The sequence below is a fragment of the Falco peregrinus genome, chromosome 6 (assembly GCF_023634155.1).
Source record: "Falco peregrinus isolate bFalPer1 chromosome 6, bFalPer1.pri, whole genome shotgun sequence".
Taxonomy (NCBI): Eukaryota; Metazoa; Chordata; class Aves; order Falconiformes; family Falconidae; genus Falco; species Falco peregrinus.
This window is the reverse complement of record NC_073726.1, coordinates 64239642-64257852: the sequence shown is the minus strand read 5'-3', so window position 1 is coordinate 64257852 and position 18211 is coordinate 64239642. Positions and strand designations below refer to the sequence as shown.

Here is an 18211-nt window from a genome sequence, read left to right as displayed (position 1 = left end):
TGTCGGAATCTCAGCTCGGCCTTCTCTCACACCCATGTATTTGACTATTCCTACCGTGCTCGGCACCTAAAACCGTCACCCAGCCCCAGCCCGCTGTATGCCCTGTGGAAGCAGAGCGCGCAGCGCGGCGTGCTGGCACCGGTAACCCTTCGGTGCCACCGAGCCGCAGCTGCACAGCGGGAGTAACAGGATTTTCAAGTCACTTCTTGGTACTGGCAGGGTGTACCTACACTCACTTGGGGGAGCCGCGCCGCGCCGAGCAGAGCCGAGCCGAGCCGAGCCGAGCCGCGCCGAGCAGAGCCGAGCCGCGCCGAGCCGAGCCGAGCCGAGCCGAGCCGCGCCGAGCCGAGCAGAGCCGAGCCGAGCAGAGCCGAGCCGAGCCGAGCCGAGCCGAGCCGAGCCGAGCCGAGCAGAGCCGAGCCGCGCCGAGCCGAGCCGCGGCGGGCGAGCAGAGGGGCGGGCGCCGGGTGCCCTCTGCCGGCCGCCGGGGCCCTGCGCCTCGCAAGGACTCGGTGCCTGTAGGGATACTCGGCGCAGGGCCGGGGGCGGTGGGGTCGCGGATCCGCGCTTAGAGCTGGCAGGAAAACATTTTCTTCCTGCACTGCAATGGGCTGTCTTGTGCACACCCCCAGTGGAGACCACTGCTCCAGAGGCTGGGTGGAAAAATCTGAGAGAGGACCCGAGTTCTTCAAGGGGTTGAGCGCCCCCTCCCCGGCCTTCCGTACTTTGGTCAGAGCAGTGCAAACTCGCTGCTTCTGAAAATACGCTCGTTTCTCCTTCGTGTCTATTCTTTTCTACTCCTCTTTGACCCACCGCCTGGTTTACGCTCAGTTCTCTCTCATTTCCTCTTGTAGCTGGTATCAGAACGTTCCATCACCTTTGCCCACCTTTCCCAGTAACACCAGACCCTCTCCCACCTTGTGCTGCCCCCCCGCCCCTACTCCACACAGCCTTTCCTACCTCCTCCGTTCTATCTCTCGGTGCTGCGCGCCCCTATTTCCATATTTTAGCAGGCAGCATAAAGGGCAGGGAGTGGAGAGAATGAAATTGGGGCAAGTGACAGCTTGGGGGGATTGCACGGGTGGGGGGAAAGGATTCACGGCCGCTTTGCTTCTTCCCTGCCTGTGTTTTAACACCAGTGGGGCACAGACATGTGAAAGGTTAAAAGAAATGTGCTGGGAAAGAGGTGCTTATCACAAGGCTGAATGGTGAGCCATTACCACCAGTGTCTCTGGGCCTTGCCTCCATGCAAATACAGTCAGTTCTGGTATTATTTTAAAGCCTTAACCACCACCCCCCCCCCCCACCCCCCAGCCTAATGGGATTGCTTTTCCTGTCACCCACTGCTACACACCCTTGCCTACCCCTCGGCCTTCACCCCTGCTAAGTTATGCACGCACATGCCAGCGTCAAAACAATATGGAGTGAAAATTAAGGAGGTGAGAGGAAAGGTGAGGAAATGGGATGGCGCAAGTCAAGGGTCATTAAAAAAGAGGAGGACGTATTCCGAGCCCAGGGATAAAGAGGGAGACATGGCTAGCAAAGGAGCAGTGATGCAGGAGAAAGCAGAGCTTTTAAGTCTTGGGGACTCCACATAATATTTTTAAGAACAGGGTAGACAAATAATCTGGCACATGTGGCATGTGGATGAAGTATGGTTGAACCTTCATCAATGTGTCCTGTGGTCTCCTTCCAGACCTGCCTTTATTATTCCTGTCCCTCCTATTCCATAAACTCCCGAGGCAGCCTGTTGCTGTCTGAAGGAGAGAAGCAGACTAAGGATATTTCTTCCACAACTAAACACCCCCAGTGAACCAAAGTGAGCTTTTCTTGAGCAGCCTAGCAGCACTGTGATGGGGCTGTGACCCAAACGCTGGTCTGTGGGGGGAACAATTCAGTAGCAGCATCGCTCCTTGTGTGTGCATGAATTCCTTTCTGGGGTTTTCAGACTGCAGGCTATCCCTGAGCGTCTGGAGGAGACAGGAATTTTTCTCTCAGGGTCCAGTCACTGTATTGTGACCTACAGTAAGTCCTTCTTTTTAACCAGCATTTTTTTTTTTCCACCGTGACATTACTAGAAGTTTTAATTTATTTTTTTATGAGCTTGGAAGAAAGAAAGGGGAATAAAGTGACTTTTTCATATTTAATGAGTCCACACACTAGAGGCGGTGTGCTGTCCAAGTATGAATGGGAAATTTTCCAGATGCCTCCTGGACTTGTGGCCTCCTGCACCCCAAAACCACATGTCTGGATGTGTCCAGAAAGGCCTGTGTACAAATGCAGCATCGAGTTTAGTGTACTTAAGCTACCCAGGGTGCCTTTTCACTGGACCTTGTTACAGGGTTAACACAGGGGTGACAAGTCCCCATGGGGATGGAGTGCTGTTCCCTGGCTCGTGCTAGGTCCCTGGGGCTGGTGCAGCGGTGGCAACACTGCCTGGAGAAGCCTGCTCCTGGCCCAGCCAGCTGCCTTGACAAATGGGTTTTAGCGTGGCTCAGGATCTGCGCATTGAGCTCCTCCTGCGGCTGCTTCCCTTTGAGCAAAAGCCCCAAATAGCAGAGACTTTGATATACAGTGCAGTGCGGGGGCCTTTAAATAACAGCCTTTATTGCTCATTATTTGCACAGGCACCTCACAGGAGAAAACATAAAGGGAAAACGTGTTGCAGGAAATGCTGATGCAGGCATGTTTGCCCTGGCCTGAGCAGCATAGTAAGACACAAGAATTTACAAGATGCAGGTCCACAGCTCCAGCACGGGTTTGCTGTGGACATATGACACGTGCACAGGTGACTAAAGGGCAACAGTCTGCATTTCACAGAGCAGGACCATTCCCTTCCCTCTCCCAGTCTCCGCTTTCCAGTTTCATTGGAAGCAAATAGCAGCTAGGAGGGCAGAGCAGCATTACAAGTCAGACAAGCTCTCCTCATACGTACAAATACAAATTTAGGTGCCAAACTTTGGATGCCAAAGAACTAAAACATAACTGCAGCACTGGAAAGTACAAGCAGCACATGCCAGGAACAGCAGCACCACTACGTGCATGCCATGTCCACATGTATCCCCACCCTCACAATTTTAATTAAGAGCCATACCCACCTTGAATAAACCTGTCTGGCCAAGGTGAACACTCTCAAAGCAGCAGCAGAGATTCCTTCTGGCCCAGAAAAAGTTGGACTGGCCCAAGTTAGGTGGTGATAATTTGCACCAGCTGCTCATGCTCTCCAGGTGCTGATTTTACTGCAGCTCCAGTGGGTTTGTGCTACGGGGAGAGGCACACCTGCCCCCAGCTCCGCAGCGGGCTGGGCTCTCCCAGCCCTGCCAGGCCGTTTAAGCCTTGCGCTTATTGCACTTTGATCTTTTGAGTGAGCTCAGAGCAACTGGGGATGAATTCCTTGTGACCAGCTGTGCCAGTGGAAGATGCATGGACAGTCCTGGCCTCCTACTAGTCAGTAAGAGCTCCCTTGAGTTTCAGTAAAATGCCTACCAAGTTAGATTTAACTGGATTCAGGTGTTATTACAAGTGGATATGCAGATAAATGACCAGTCTGAGGTGAAACCCAGAAAATGGCTGCACTTGCAGAGCATTCCTTGGTGTTGGGCGTTCCCGAGTCCGGGCTTGGGCCACTAACGTGTCAAATTCTCTAAGACCATTCTCATCCTTTTACATGGTGGCTGAAAACCCTCACTGTTCCCTCTCGCAAGGCATTGCAGGCTCCATTAGAAGCAGCCCTGCTTAAATTAAGAAACTATTTTCCCCTCCTGGGAAAAAATGGTCTGAAAAGAGAAGAAAAAAAAAAAAGTACATTTTCCAACTGTAATGTATTTTTAATCTGTTTTGGTCTCGGACAACAGAATGACAGATATTTTTTACAGTTTTATAAATAAGTTTTACAAAACAAGGAAACAAATAAAGAAGACACCATAATGTGACACAAACATGGAGAAACTCTGCACTGGTTAAATCTAGCCCCTCTGGATTTACAGCTGTTTCTGAAATTAGATCACACACTAATGTCTCGTCCTTACACCACGACCCAGTAAACTCCCCATTTCCAGTAAAGCACCTAAGCATGCAATTACCTGTTAGCATATATTTAAAAAGCTTGAAGTTTAATAGGACACATGATTTTAAATCAAACACAGACTTAATGACTTGCTGAACAGGCACAGGCACTACAGCTTTAATTACTTTTGCTGATTTGGGGTCTCGGCCAGTTTAAGGCAGCTAGGAGAAAGGTCCCAATGACCTCTTGTTTCCAAAAATTTCCTATCTACCTAGAAATTCATAGCCACAGTTTCCACAATGCTTGCTGCCTGTTCCAGGGATTCCTGAGACAGAAGGCTGGAAAACGAAGTCCATGAAAATGGACCTTTGCTTCACTGCCAGACCTCACCAATGAGCTTTGGGCTCTACCCGAAGGTTTATATTCCGATGCGAGCCATGACCTGCGGTGCCGTGCAGTGCCATCAGGCAGTTACCACACATTTGCAGAAGCCATTGTCAGAGACGTAATGCAAAGTGTGGCCTTGTGCTGCAGGCAGCCCGGTACAACCCATTGAACATCCCTCTGACCACCCCCAGGAACGGAGAAGCTGAACTAACGAGATGAATCCTGCAGGCCAGGAGAGCCGGGGGCTTGCATGTGAGTCACTACGTTTGGAACGATGAGCAGCAAAACCAGGCAGGTCTCACTCTCTCTCCATAAAGAGGAGTCGTTGAGGAGCCATTTGCCTCCTCCAGGGTGACACCATGGTATCACAGGAGACCCTTTGCAGACATGCCTTCAGCTTGCTCCTGAGCAAACCTCATGGTGAAAATCAGGCACAGCCCAAAGGGCAGGTACAGCTATTGGCAACAGGTGGTGAATTAAGCATCTTGATGTCTATATAAGCCTTTCAAAGGTCACCTGGGACTTGGCAAAGCAAGGAGAGGGAACAACTGAAATGAAGGCTCAGGCATAAAAAACCAAAAACCCAGACTGATATTTGCAGCCAATCCCCATACTTCAATTTGCACAGTGGGACGCAGCAGGGAGCTCTCGATGGAGCTGAACATAGCAGCTCGGAGCAGCTTTCTGTGCTTAAGTGAAGCCCAGATCTGAACGCAGATGCTCTTCTGCCCTGGGAAAAAAAATCCATCTCACAAATCTAAACATGTCACCTCAAAGGGGAAAGTATTTATTATTAATGATACTATTACTGCTGTTTTTCCAATAGACTGAGGAGATTAAATAATAGTAACTGAAAACTAACCACATGTTCAGACCAAACTTTAACTAGAGAGAAGACATATGGACACAAACTTTGCAGTGACTTAAAACAGTTTAATGTAATTCCAAGACAAAGTGTGATTACATTTCTACACATATACAATATGCATATGTGAGTTGACAAATTCTGATTAATAACTCGTTTCACCTCAGAGACCGAAAAAATGATCAAAAAGAAACCGTGAATAACAAGCTATAACATAGTTCACCACAACGGGACCTCCTTTCTCACCCTACAGTTAGTAATATTACAATTAAAATAACTATATTCTTCTATAATGTATTTTCTGTTAAAATCATCTCATAAATTTACAATGCTATTATTAGTTTCCAAGACTAATATAAATTCACTCCATTTTTCTACAACGAAAATGATTATTAATTAGAAGCACACAACGTCATGATGAAAAACACAAGCATTTTTTTTTAGTAGCAAGAACTTGATTGGTTAAGAATTAGTTTTCTTGTAAAACATTCTAAAGCCAAGTAAAATATCCATTCTTATAACATACCTATAATATGAGACTAAGGAATAGGTTACATATAGGTCTACAACACATCAGTTTGTTTTTGTTTTTTTCTTTTGAAAGAAGAAAGACATATTACCAAAAGAAAAAAGAAAAAAAAAAAAAAAGAAGGAAAAAACTGCAAAAAAGAAAACAGAAAGGGACAATTCACATAGGAAAAAAGCAGTACACAAGAAAATACTGTTGCACACAATAATTTTCACAAAGATTAACATGGATTAACACTCTTATTACAGAAACCGTACAGTGAAGGAACACAACGGCTCAGGGCTTTCGTGGGGTTACTGGGCTGAGATGATACTGTAGAGAAAGAACCACTCGAGATCCAGAGCTGGGGCACGGGAATCTTTTCCCTTGCGATTGTGACAGTGTTTCACAGCTTTTCTCCCCCACCTCTCTTCCTCTTAATAATTTTGGTGCAGTGTATATTAACTTCCACTTTCCATCCAGAGTACGCTGGGCCTGTGGGCAGTTGAAAGGCATAAAACATTCCCTCCATTTCCCCTCTTCTGTTAAAAGGATTTTACGGCTCATAAAAAAATGTTTCACCCGTTGGTTCGTTTTTAACTACCCGAAGTCTAGACTCTTCACCTTCTGAGATGCCCCTCTTTCTTCTTTCTCACTCCCTCCCTCTCTCCCTCTCTCTCTCTCACTCACTCCTTTAATAAAGCTATTAATGACACTTCCTCTCCTTTCAGAAATTTGATTTGGTATGAAAGATCCAGGCTACATTCTGGTTCTGCCCAAGTAGAATCTGGTACCCAAAATGCCTTGATTGCTCTGTTGGTGAAACATGGGATGAGGAGATCCTTTTTTACACCTGAAATGGTTGTGCCCTGGAATATCCGTGGAAGTTTTGTACAGAGAAGAATACAGAGCAAAACAATATAAAATAAAATTAAAAAAACACATACAGGATAAAAGGAGCGGGGGGTGGGGGCGGCGTAAGAAAAGCCAGAAGTGTTGTACATAACCACGTGGGGTGGAAGCATTGCAGAAACGCTTTATTTCCCTGCTGAGGGCAGAGGTGCTATATGTAACCACCCAGATCCTGCGGGATGTGCACTGCCAGTGTTGGAACCCCCTTCTTGCCTAACAAGCTGCAAGCCAAAGTATTCAACAAGACTCTGCAGCTCCTTCATTCCAGTGTGCTGGCATTTGTGGGGCTGGTGCCCCCCCGCCCCGAGAACAGAAGCCCAGGCAGGCGCCGGGGGCTGCCAAGCCTGTTGGTTGGGTGGTGGTGCACGGTGAGAAAGGGTGGACGTTTTCCAGCTGGCCCGAGTGCTGCTGACAGCTTTGGCTTGCCATATGATATGTTATCACTTTGATAATGTGGGTGACAAGGTGGACACGGCAGCCCTGGAATGGTGCTGAGGGAGGAGGAGGAGGAGGCGGGTTGCACTCCCCCGGCCTCAGCGCCGCTGATTGTACTGGGAGCAGCACATGCACCCGACTGCAATGCATCGCCGATCGCTCCTTTGCGCTACCTCTGCTCTAAGCTGACTGATACAGCCCCGTCGGGCATGATGGAAACACATTAAGGAGCCCTCCCAAGAGTACCTGAGCTCCACGACTGAAGCTCCGTTCTTCAGACGTACAAATACATACTTTTAAATGCCAATTCCTGTACTAGACGTACACATACATATTTTTAAATGCCAATTCCTGTACTTTCATGACCTCCAAGTACCATTTTGCCCAGCAGACATTTATACCATGTTCACTGGTTACCCAAGTGAAAGAACACAACAGATGAAACTAGACAGCTCCACGAGACCGGGGAGGGGGGAATGTGATATATCAAAATGCAAACTACAGGATAACAGCAGCAGGGAAACAGCATTGACGAGAACTGGCATGGGCTGAGAAAACAGAGTTGACAAGGAGATGGTCAGTGAACTTTGTATTTCCTTTACTGGTTCAGAACATTTCTGTGGTGGTAAGCATCATTTGTAAGAAAGGGGTGAACAGATGAAAGCCAAATTACAGCATTGCCTCTGAGTGGCTGTTACACACACATACACACGACACCCCACCCCATCCCCCCCAAATAAAAACAGGCATTCACTAACTCAGGAATTGATCGTTTGGCTAATGATTTATCAACAGTACAGTACAATCCTTCCTTTGAATATCCTTCATTCTCCTGATGCGGGTATCTTCATCCAGATGAGGATCCTACATAGAACAGTGAATTTAGTATCGCGCTCCCTGCTTCAACCCAAGGAGCCTGATAAAGCACGTTATTAAAACAAGCGAACAAACAAATAGCTTATCTGTTGGACTAAATCTTCAAAGTGGGTGGAGTGTTTTTTCGACCAGACTTTGGAATACAGTGGATTACTTGATCTCTGGACTGACTTTCCAACACTATGTTATATCTCAAAACAGAATATACATATTGAAGACACACTTGTACTTTTCAATTTTTAACGGGCAAAATTAAAAAGAGGCAGCTGTATTGAGTTTTTGAAGGTGTCACTTATAAACACAAAATTTCCCTTAAAAAGTACCAGTTTAAATGTAAACTATAAAACACTGTAATAACTATAAAATGTAGCCAGAAAACTGTTTAAGTAGCCACAGTCTATTATTCAGTTCATATTGGTTTAAAATGTGACTCATTAAATATCTTCTAGAAGGCCAAAGCATTTTACAGTAGCTATAAACATATATACTTACATGTGCATTTTAACATCACAATTGATTAAAATACATAAAAGAGTAATCTATTCCTTGGTTTAATTTTTTTTCCTTTTTAAAGATTCACTGTCTTCAGAATTCACTCAAGCAACAATGACCAGGGTGGGCATTTATCGCTATTCTGCCCCTACGGACTTCAGAGTCTTTGAATCAAAGTTCAAGCTGGCTACATGTTTTCAAAAAGGCTAAAACCAGGATGAATGCCCACATTTGAGGTAATTATTGCCATTAGGTCACAGTTTGCGTAATATAAGTGTATCTAAATCCTTCTTTTAAAAAAACGAAGGTATCCAGCAGTACTGGGGGATACCCTTTGAAGCAATCAGAATCCAGAATTCTGATCAGTGGGTTTGCTTCCAAAGGAGCTGGTGGTCCCGGAGCATCGGGCACCCATGGGACAGCAGCTGACCAGCCTAGAGCTCAGGCAAGCAAGCCTGCAAAAAACTTTTTTGTTGTTATTGTTTTGATTTTTTAAAGAAAAAGGAAACAAAAGAAAAATTGGAGGTGCCATAAAATAGATAGGTAACATTTCTGATCAGAATTCCAGACCGAAGCTTTTCTGTCTTATTCCTTTCCAAACAGTTTGCTGAAAAAGAAAAAAATAAAATCAAAACACATCAGCATTAAATATTAATTCTATGCCAGCACTGCAAAAACTCCTTGGCTACGTGAAAGTGGGATAAGCTTTGCTTTTGCTCTGAGCATTGTTGCCCCATTGCTTTCTGTTTCAAAGAGGAAACCTTGTTTGAAAGAAAGAAAAATGGGAAAGGAAAGGAAGGGAAGGGAAGGGAAGGGAAGGGAAGGGAAGGGAAGGGAAGGGAAGGGAAGGGAAGGGAAGGGAAGGGAAGGGAAGGGAAGGGAAGGGAAGGGAAGGGAAGGGAAGGGAAGGGAAGGGAAGGAGAAAAAGAGAAAAAGAGAAAAAGAGAAAAAGAGAAAAAGAGAAAAAGAGAAGAGAAAAAGAGGGGAAAAGGAGAAAAAGAAAAGAAAAAAGAAGAAAAAGAGATAAAAAATAATCCCTGGCTGTCAGAAGTACACACAAGTATTTACAAGGTTTGTGTGAATCTGCACACAGTTCCCCTCACAGCAAAAGAGTTAAGAACAGAGATGTCACAATATTTATCAGTGCAGTAAAAAATATCATTTTTGGAAAAAAATATACCTTTAGTATTGCCTTTCTTAGATTAACTATGATAAGCAAAAAGATTAAACAAAAAATTATCTTCAAACACACATGAATAGTCTGTTATAGCAGCACTGCTAAAACTGGAAGGACAAAGCTAACCCGTAAATGAGAAACAGGAGTTTCAAACCATAAATGCCGAACACAACGCCTCCTAGTACGCTTCCTAAGACTTCTGAAGAACCAAGCCAATCTACCGTTCGAATTTCACTCTTGACACACACAAATGCTCTAAACCGTGTCCTCCCACTGAAAGCGCTTGACACGTGCAGAGCTCAGCCTGGCTTACCTCCGGTCCGGTTCCCACACCTCCACCTGCATCAGCAGCTCTTCACAGGTCACACTGCCTCTGGGCTCCCCGTTTGCCACGGGGGAAAGAAGACCCCTCCAGAGCAGAGCCCTCGGCTAGCAGTGCTCCTCCGCACGCTGCCCAAGCTCACTGGAAGGGGCTGCTCCTGCGGGGGGTCTCGCTGTGTGCCTGCGGTGGGCGGTGAGTGCAGGGGCATCCTGGCATCGCTCGCAGGTAGTGGCGTTCCCGGGTGGTGGGAAGGATGGACCACAGGGATAGGGACCAGCCTGGAGAGCCCAGGACCTCCTGTCCGACACAGTACTCCAGCAAGCAGCCCGCACACGGCCATTTACAACGGGACCGCCACCACGGTTTCAAGCACCACTGTAAAATGGTGCACCTCGCTCAGCGTCTGCAGCCCAGGGTGAAATCCTCACCGTCCTCAGAGGCAGCCTGGTTGGAGTACGGCCGTGGGATAACCCCAGCAGCGCAGACCCATCTTCTCCTCTCCGAGCACGGAGGGAGCAAAATAACTGGTAGGCACGGAAGTGGGCCACAAGCAGTCAGCTAGGGACTCCGTGTACTTTGGACACAGGCCTCCTCACAGGAGCGCCAGCAGGACTTGGGACTGCCCAGGACTGCAGATCAACTGCTTTGAAGCTCCCACGGCAAATGGGACCACAGCAGGGGCAGCTCTGTCAGCAGGAAGGCAGAAATCTTTCCCGTCCCACCTTTTTACCTTCTGTGGTGCCTACCCTCAACAAGGATTACATCTGCAGACCTTGCACACAGGTATCCAGGATCTGGCCCACACGTAGCACTGAAGATCTCTGATGGGCTGACTGCCAAGCCATGGAAGAACACACACCTAAGTCCAACACCTGCCCAGCTGAGCCTGGCCTGACCATGGCAGCACGGTTTGGGGTCCGACTCACAGCACAAAACCAGCATCCTAATCCTAAATCCAGGAAAGGAGACGCTACAGAAACATGCAGAGCACCCAGAAGCTCATCCCCACCACGCAGCTCACCATTTCCACACTGCATTGTCGCCACTGAAACACTTTCATCAATGTGAACAATAATGAGAGAAGAAAAAAGTTTTCGACAACCCCTACGCTTTAGGATAGCAGCAATATTTAGTGTGAATTTCTCTGCTCGTCAGGCTAGCTACTCCAAATGCTGACAAAAACTTGAGAGAGAAAAAGAAAAAGAAGAGAAAGATGGAGTTCCACAGTGTATCCCCATTGCCTGGCGGTCATGACTTGTGGGTTCATTTCATTTCTGGAGTGGGTGGGGGTCTCTTTCTCTCTCTTAGAAAAAAAAAAAAAGGATCTTTGGTTAAAGAAAAAAACCCAGGTTGATCGCTCTTCGAGTTTGCAAATGGAATTGCCTTCAAACCAAATTACAAGACATAATCCCTTGAAAGTATAAAAAAGTAAAAATGTCATAGACAGAAGGGTCCCTTTCTTGGAATGTTTAATGTATTATGAGAAAATGACGAGAAAGAGAAAAAGAGAGAGAGAGAGCTGCCAAGGCCCGATTTCTTGGGTGCAAATAAGTACAATTCAACTGAGGAAGATGCAATTGCATTTGCTCTCTCAAACAAATGGATCTGGTCCAGTCTGCAGTGAGAAGTGCTTCCATTCAGGTTTTCTGTTCTGCTCGTGTTAGTGGCCCTCTCCCCTCTCTCCTGCATCTTGGTTTCACGGAAGGAATCTGAGCATCCACCTCTGAGGGGAGGCAACGTCCGTGCTTCCTTCTGCTTCCCCCACGAGAAGAATGCAAGACAAGGTGATGGGAAAAGAGACCGCTTTTTCACTGTGCCAGCCATAAGCCACCCACAAAACTTCCAGTATCTAAACATTTGACTCCCCTCTCAAGTTTCTGTGCCGTTTACCCCACGCACACAAAGAACACCAACCCAACCCAACCATGCCGATCCTATTTCCTCTCCAAAGGACTTTGCAAGCAAAACAAGCCGGCTGTTATGATGTATGCAGCACCGACAGCATGCAAAGATTTTGCTTCCTCTGCTGAAACGACCATGTTTCCCTGTGACTAACAGTACCACACCTGTTTCCACACCCTGCCTTTATACAGGTACGAGGGAGCTGTTGCTCAGCTCCCCCAAATTCACCAGAAAACACAGCTCTCACACAGTGTTGCACCATCAAAGCAATTCGATGGCTGTGCCAAGCATCTCTTGCAATCGCAGCGTCCCATTGCCACCATCATCTGATCACCTATAGCTGGCACATCAGCAGCTGCAGGATGGACATGAAAGGTGGCTCCTCGGCCACGCACTGTGCCCCTTCTTGCTGCCAGCTTCACTGCCAAACGCCCCTCAAAATTAGATTCAAGCCCGTGTGGGAGAGCAGGTCAGATGGGTACACAGGGAAAATGCAATTAATACAAGTAAAACATTGCTGTGATTGAGATTCCAACCTTCCACGCTTCGCTGGTCCTAGGCCAGAGGAGCACATAAACAAGTAATTAAGCTGAAGGGTTTAAGTCTGTTCTTTAGGAAAGCAGTGAAGTGCATGATTAAGTCTCTGCTGAAGTCCTATCGGTTTTTTTATGGAGTTTAAATTCAGTCACTGCTTCCCCCCATTTTAACAGAGGAGGCGATGCAAATAAAAACATAAATATCTAATCTCTAGCAACCAGAATAGCTTAATAAAATTCCACAACAAATAATTATAAAGGAACGGAAAATCTACATTAGAGACAAAAAATAATAATAATAAAAAAAGGTGAACCAAGCATCCTGGTCCTGCGGACACCTGATTGAACTTCAGTGAGAGTGAAAGAGCAGGTTAGGAACCCTGCCCTGTCTGCGGCCGTGCTTTGCCCAGCTAACGCCATCCGTGCACGCCAGTGTCCTTTATCCAGTGATGGGACTGAGAGCCACGCTCAAGCCTCCGTCACGGCTCCTCCGATAGCTCTGTTTCTGGAGAGCCATCTATCTGCTTTCTCCTTTAGGAAATCCAAACCCTTAACATGTTGCATGGCCGTGGGTTCATCAAAGGGGCCCAACGACTGTGGCCTGGAGCACAAATAGGTCTTGGTCTCATATAAACGTCCAATCAAACAAAGTAATAACGAGCTGGATCCTAGGGCACCAAGGTCCTTACCTGCCTGTGATCCAGCTCTCCTGACAGATCATTACGGTAGCTGCTGTTTGGTTTTGGCCTCTAAATGAGTGTTTCTGGAATTATTCTGAAATGCAGACGTGACCTGGAGGATAACTGCTGTCCCTCAAGGCTGTAACTGCTCTCACAGAGCGGCCCCACTCCCCCTAAGTTAGTGGCAGAGTTTTCATCCTTGGGACACTCTTGTTTCCCCTTCCTGCTGTAGTTTTCACAATCACAGCAACCCTTCTGATGCCACTGATGAAAAGAAATAAAATTAACGACAACAACAACAATACTAAAAGAGAAAAAACAACCAACAAAGATTAAGGAATGCGTGTGCAATTAAAACCCAGAGTAAAATATTATAATAATAAAATAATAATCATAACCATAACAACCATACATTAAAATAACATTATCTTTCCTTTTCATGACACAAGCAGCATGACACTCTCGCTCCTGCACTGGTGGGAGAGGAGAGGAATGCAACAGCGAGCGCAGGGCTTCGTTTTCCTGCCTCAGAGGAAAGGGGACGTGTCGTCTTTCCGAAGGAAGCCGGGTGGGGGTAAGGTGCATGGGCTGCTGGAGATCGCATCCTCACCTACAGTATACTGAGCTGGAACCAAGGACGGGCAGGAGAAGAAAACTGTGCAAAGGTAGCCCAGGAACCAGAGCTGGCAACCAGGGAGGTTATTTGGTGCTCTGCCAGAAGACAACAGCCTTGTTGAACAGCCTATGCATACCGGGATCCCTTCTTCCAGGCCAGCCAAGCACTTACTGCAGGACAATATATTTGTGCTTGTCTTTCTGTCAGCTTTTCCCTCCCGAGAGAGCCTCCTTCCTCGCTGCCACCCAGGGAACCCATCCCTCGCCACCCTGCTGATGAACCTGCTATTTTCCAGCATCTTGTGAAATACCTGAATACTTCATGCTTTAGTTACAGGGAAATGTAGAGTGGAACTGAGCAGCCACGTAGACTTCAGTTTTCATGGAAACACGGAAACGTTCTATCAAACTCTCTTCTCTCCTTCCTCCCCAGGCATGGGTACTCTAGAGACACTTCCAAATATTGATGCACCAGTGCAACTGCCAGTGCAACTCCCCTCTGAACCAAACCTAACTGTAGGAAAGGCTCTCTTTAGAATCTGTCAGAAAACAAGACGACCACGTAGCGTTCCTTGGTGCGGAGGACGCACAGGACCACCGTGCTCCCCGGTTCCAACCTTTCGTGGCATAGGTGAGAAGGGAGGCGGGGAAGCACACGCTGTCGCAGCTACATTACAGCGGGTAAGGCCTGATGTATTGCAATACTTTTTTTTCACGTAAGAAACCCGAGTTTGATTCGGGAAACTGGATTTTCTCCTGCTTGCTTTGGGACTCCAGCCCTTTCCCGACCTCCTCCCATCGACAGACGTAGTGAGAGATGTTGGCAACAGCTAGTGTTTCCCCCTTTCACAGGCTAAAGTTTTGTTCCCATTTCACAGACACAACCGGGACAACCTGACAACGTGGGTGGATGCTGTCCTCCCACTCCACCGAGAACGTCGGCAAACAGCAGAACGAGGATGCGGTTTCCCGGGAGGAAACCTGTTATTTCAACAGGATAGAAACAGACCAGTCCACAAACGAATCCCCAGACCCTCTGGGAGTCACCTGGGTCTCCCAACCAACCTGATCACTTCCAGCCTATCCAGTGCTTGACAAAACACCCAGCTACATGCACTTCTAACCCCGACGAGCCTCCCCAACACCTCGCCAAGAGAGCGAAGATTGACGATGTGGGAAAAAAACCCCACCACTGCTAGCAGAAGAAAATCGGCAAAAACAACTCAAAAAAAAAAAAAAAAAAAAAAAAAAAAAGAAAAGAAAGGAAAAAAAAAGAAAAAGAGCTGAGAGTAAATTCCGACTAGCCTCAGTCAGTTTCTAGGAGTACCAGTGGAAGTAAACCCTTAAACCGCATCTGTAGTTCGGTAAGGCACTACGAGGGAATGATGTAAAACTAAGACTGTGACAGTTGTAATGGCTGTGCCGAGGAACACACCACAGAGAGAAGGCAGCATCTGCACACGCACGCACGCACGCACACGCACACACACATACCTGCACAATCACATTTGTTACATGCCTATGTTATATCACTTTTCTTTGTGCAATCACATTGAGGAATAGTCTATTGGTATCGTTGAAGTTCAACACAAAAGAGTAAAAAGGGCATATGACCTGTATAGTGCTACATTCTACCTGGGGGTGGGGGTGGGGGCAGCTAAAATGTCTCCTCCTATACTAAAACGGCTAGGGATTGAAAAGGAAAATTTCCAAACAAACCAAAATGAAACGCAACTGAAATCCAACATACATTATTAGAGATCTCGTTTAGGAACAGCATTTCTCAGGGATTTATCCAGTGTGTTCAAGGAAAGGGAGAAACATCTCCATTGCTTCTGCTCTCAGCCAGTGCCGCAAAGCCTGTGTTGCCCAGGTGTGTTTAAGTGTCATGGTGCTAGGTCTCAATTTAAAGCACTGGGACATTTTCTCTGCCCTCAGCCTCCCTTACCCACTTCCCATTTCCAGACACAACCCACCCCCCCCACCCACCCCCCAACCTTATGGATGCTTTGGGATACAAAGACCACTGCAAAGACGGGGTACAGACCCTTTGAAATGCTGGATAAATCCCTAATCCATATACCTATTGGATTAAAAACCTAATGGATTTCATTTTAGGTGTTCTGGACAACAAATTTCTAAATGTAGCTCACTATTGGATGAAAATAACCTTTAAAAGTCTGTTGGTGAAGTTCTTCACAAGACAGGACCCACTGGAGGGCCCTTCTGCTTCTCTCTCTCTCTAGTTTGGTGCAGAATGGTTGGTTTTTGTGGTTTATTTTTTTCTGTTCTTTTTTTTCCATTTTCTTTTTTTTTTTTAAATAAAAAGTGTAGAATTGGTTCTCCCCCTTCTTTCCTCTTTTTCGTTTCTTCCTTAAAGTCTCCTTCGTTCAAGTTTCACGCGAGCCTCCCATTGCATTGTTAGTTTGTCATGTTCTTCAGTACAAAAGCAGCCACCTCACTCCCCCGGCACGGGTGCGTCTCTCACTCCTTATTCCAGTGTTTAGATGTAAGGGTACTGGTTGACCTTGGTGGGGCTCAGTGGGTATCCAGTGTAGACTGTGGAGGCTGGAGAAGCACTGATATAGGTCTGATGGGCAAACTGAGCCTGGTACTGACTCGGGTGGATGGTGGGTGAGGGCAGAACCCGTGGGCCCATGCTGACAGGGACCTGGTGGACGATGCTGGCGGGGTAGGTGGTGTGCTGCACGGCATGCCGTGCAGACCCTTGGGAGGCCACCAGGTGCGCGACGGTGCCCGTGGAGCCCAGGGCGGCGGGGGCGGTGTATGTGTAGAGGTGGGGTTGGGTGGGCAGGTGAGCAGCGGCAGCCGCGGCCAAGTGAGGATGAACTGTACCATGGCTGGGACTATTGTGCGGGAAAGAGTACGGGGCCTGAGCTATTGTTGGAGTGATGTAGGCTTGCTGTCTCCGGTGACTCCCTGTGCGATCAGTCGTGATGTGCTGCTGGGCCTGGATAAAGACAGCAACAGTGATAAGTGGTTACAAGACAAGAGACGGCTCTTTACCTCCTCAGTGGTTTCTGGGAGCATTCCTACGACACCAGGATGGCCTCAGGAAAGTCCCTTGTGCTCCTCCTGACACCCTCAGCACCACCAAAGTCTTCCCTTGGAAACCAGTGACAGCAAAGGGTCCCTCCCAAGCCTAGGAAGACCCTGCGGTTTCATACACACACCAAAATGGCCCCCAAAAGGACAACGGATCCCCCAGTTTGAGCCACAATCTGCTAGCACACCACAAAGACCCAACCTTGGATGCCCGGCTCCTAAGAACATCTTCCCCAAGTCCAGTTGCTCACGCAACACGCAGCTTTTGTTAGTGAATTCTCTGCTGATAGGTGGCACGCCGATTGCTCAGGGGGATGAAGTTGCCTAACTACGCCTGAAACAGGCAATTTATTTTCGCTCAGTTTGGGTCTTTGCAGTTATAATTTTCTCGGTTAGTAAAAATAGCTACTTTAAAGACAACCCCCTTGGCTCAATCAGATCCTGCAGGTGCCTGGTACCCTCATGTAATCAGCTATAATTACTTGAGCATAGGCAACTTCTTGTGGTGGGACAGGAGCAACATCTTTTTCAGAGATTTTCTAAGTTGTTTTTTTTTGAATTGCAAGGACTTTTCCCAGTCGTTTGTAGTCAAGAGTATTAAATAACCAATAAAGTTGGAATTAGAAGGCAAGAACGGCAATGCTCCATGTTATTTCCTTCTGTTCTTCCAAGCCCTCTCACCCTCTTTGTAAGCACTCCCTGTGCTGTCACTGTGGTCTGAAGTGCGGCAGCCACGCTCCTCCCCCACTTTTGGAAACAGCATCTCGCCCACTTCCTCCATTTACACTCACTTTTATTTCAAGTTTGTTTAAATTTTAAAATTTCAACTACATTTTGAGGGGAAGGGGACATTCTTCTCCCCTAAATTATTTTTTTTTAAAAAAAAAACAGTCCTGCTTATATCCAGCTCTGGATGTAAACCAGCACGGTCCTCTGAGGTCTCCAACTTTCTCCTCTTGAAAGGCTGGTGACTGTGCTGTAACCTCCCTCACCTCTCACCACCGGGGAAGGGAGGCCCCAGGTGCAGTGCGTGAAAAGGGCGTTATTTACTGAAACTCCTGGGGAGCTCCCTGGGTGTTCTGATCTCAGACTATGAAGCATCTTGAGAGCTGCATGCTGCCAAGTAATGGGATTTGCCCAGATCTCAGCCCAGGTTTATCACAGGATGGATCAAACTCATTACATGAAGTCATGTATATGCATCAGGGCTCTGCTTTGCCTTGTCACACCTGATGGGGACTTCTCTCCCAGTCCTGCAGCCAGGCTGATGCACTCCCTTCACCTGGAAGATACTCTCCCTCCATCACCTATAGCTAAGGAGGATTCAGTCCTTCCTACACAGTCCTGCTCCACTCCTTTGTGTCTGAGCCACTGCACCTTCTCTCTCACATTATTCCCACTCACACTGTTAAATCCTCTAACTTCAAAACAC

At 47.2% G+C, this 18211-nt stretch overlaps 1 protein-coding gene across 1 annotated transcript in view; it reads right to left on the bottom strand.

Moving 5' to 3' along the window:
- Nucleotides 1-5305: 5305 nt before the first annotated feature.
- Nucleotides 5306-18211, bottom strand: part of HIPK2 (homeodomain interacting protein kinase 2) — a 145053-nt gene continuing 132147 nt past the window's right edge. The window contains 1 exon segment of the mRNA XM_055807079.1: nt 5306-16684. Within this exon segment, the coding sequence (XP_055663054.1) occupies nt 16217-16684 (468 nt within the window). The 3' untranslated portion in view covers nt 5306-16216.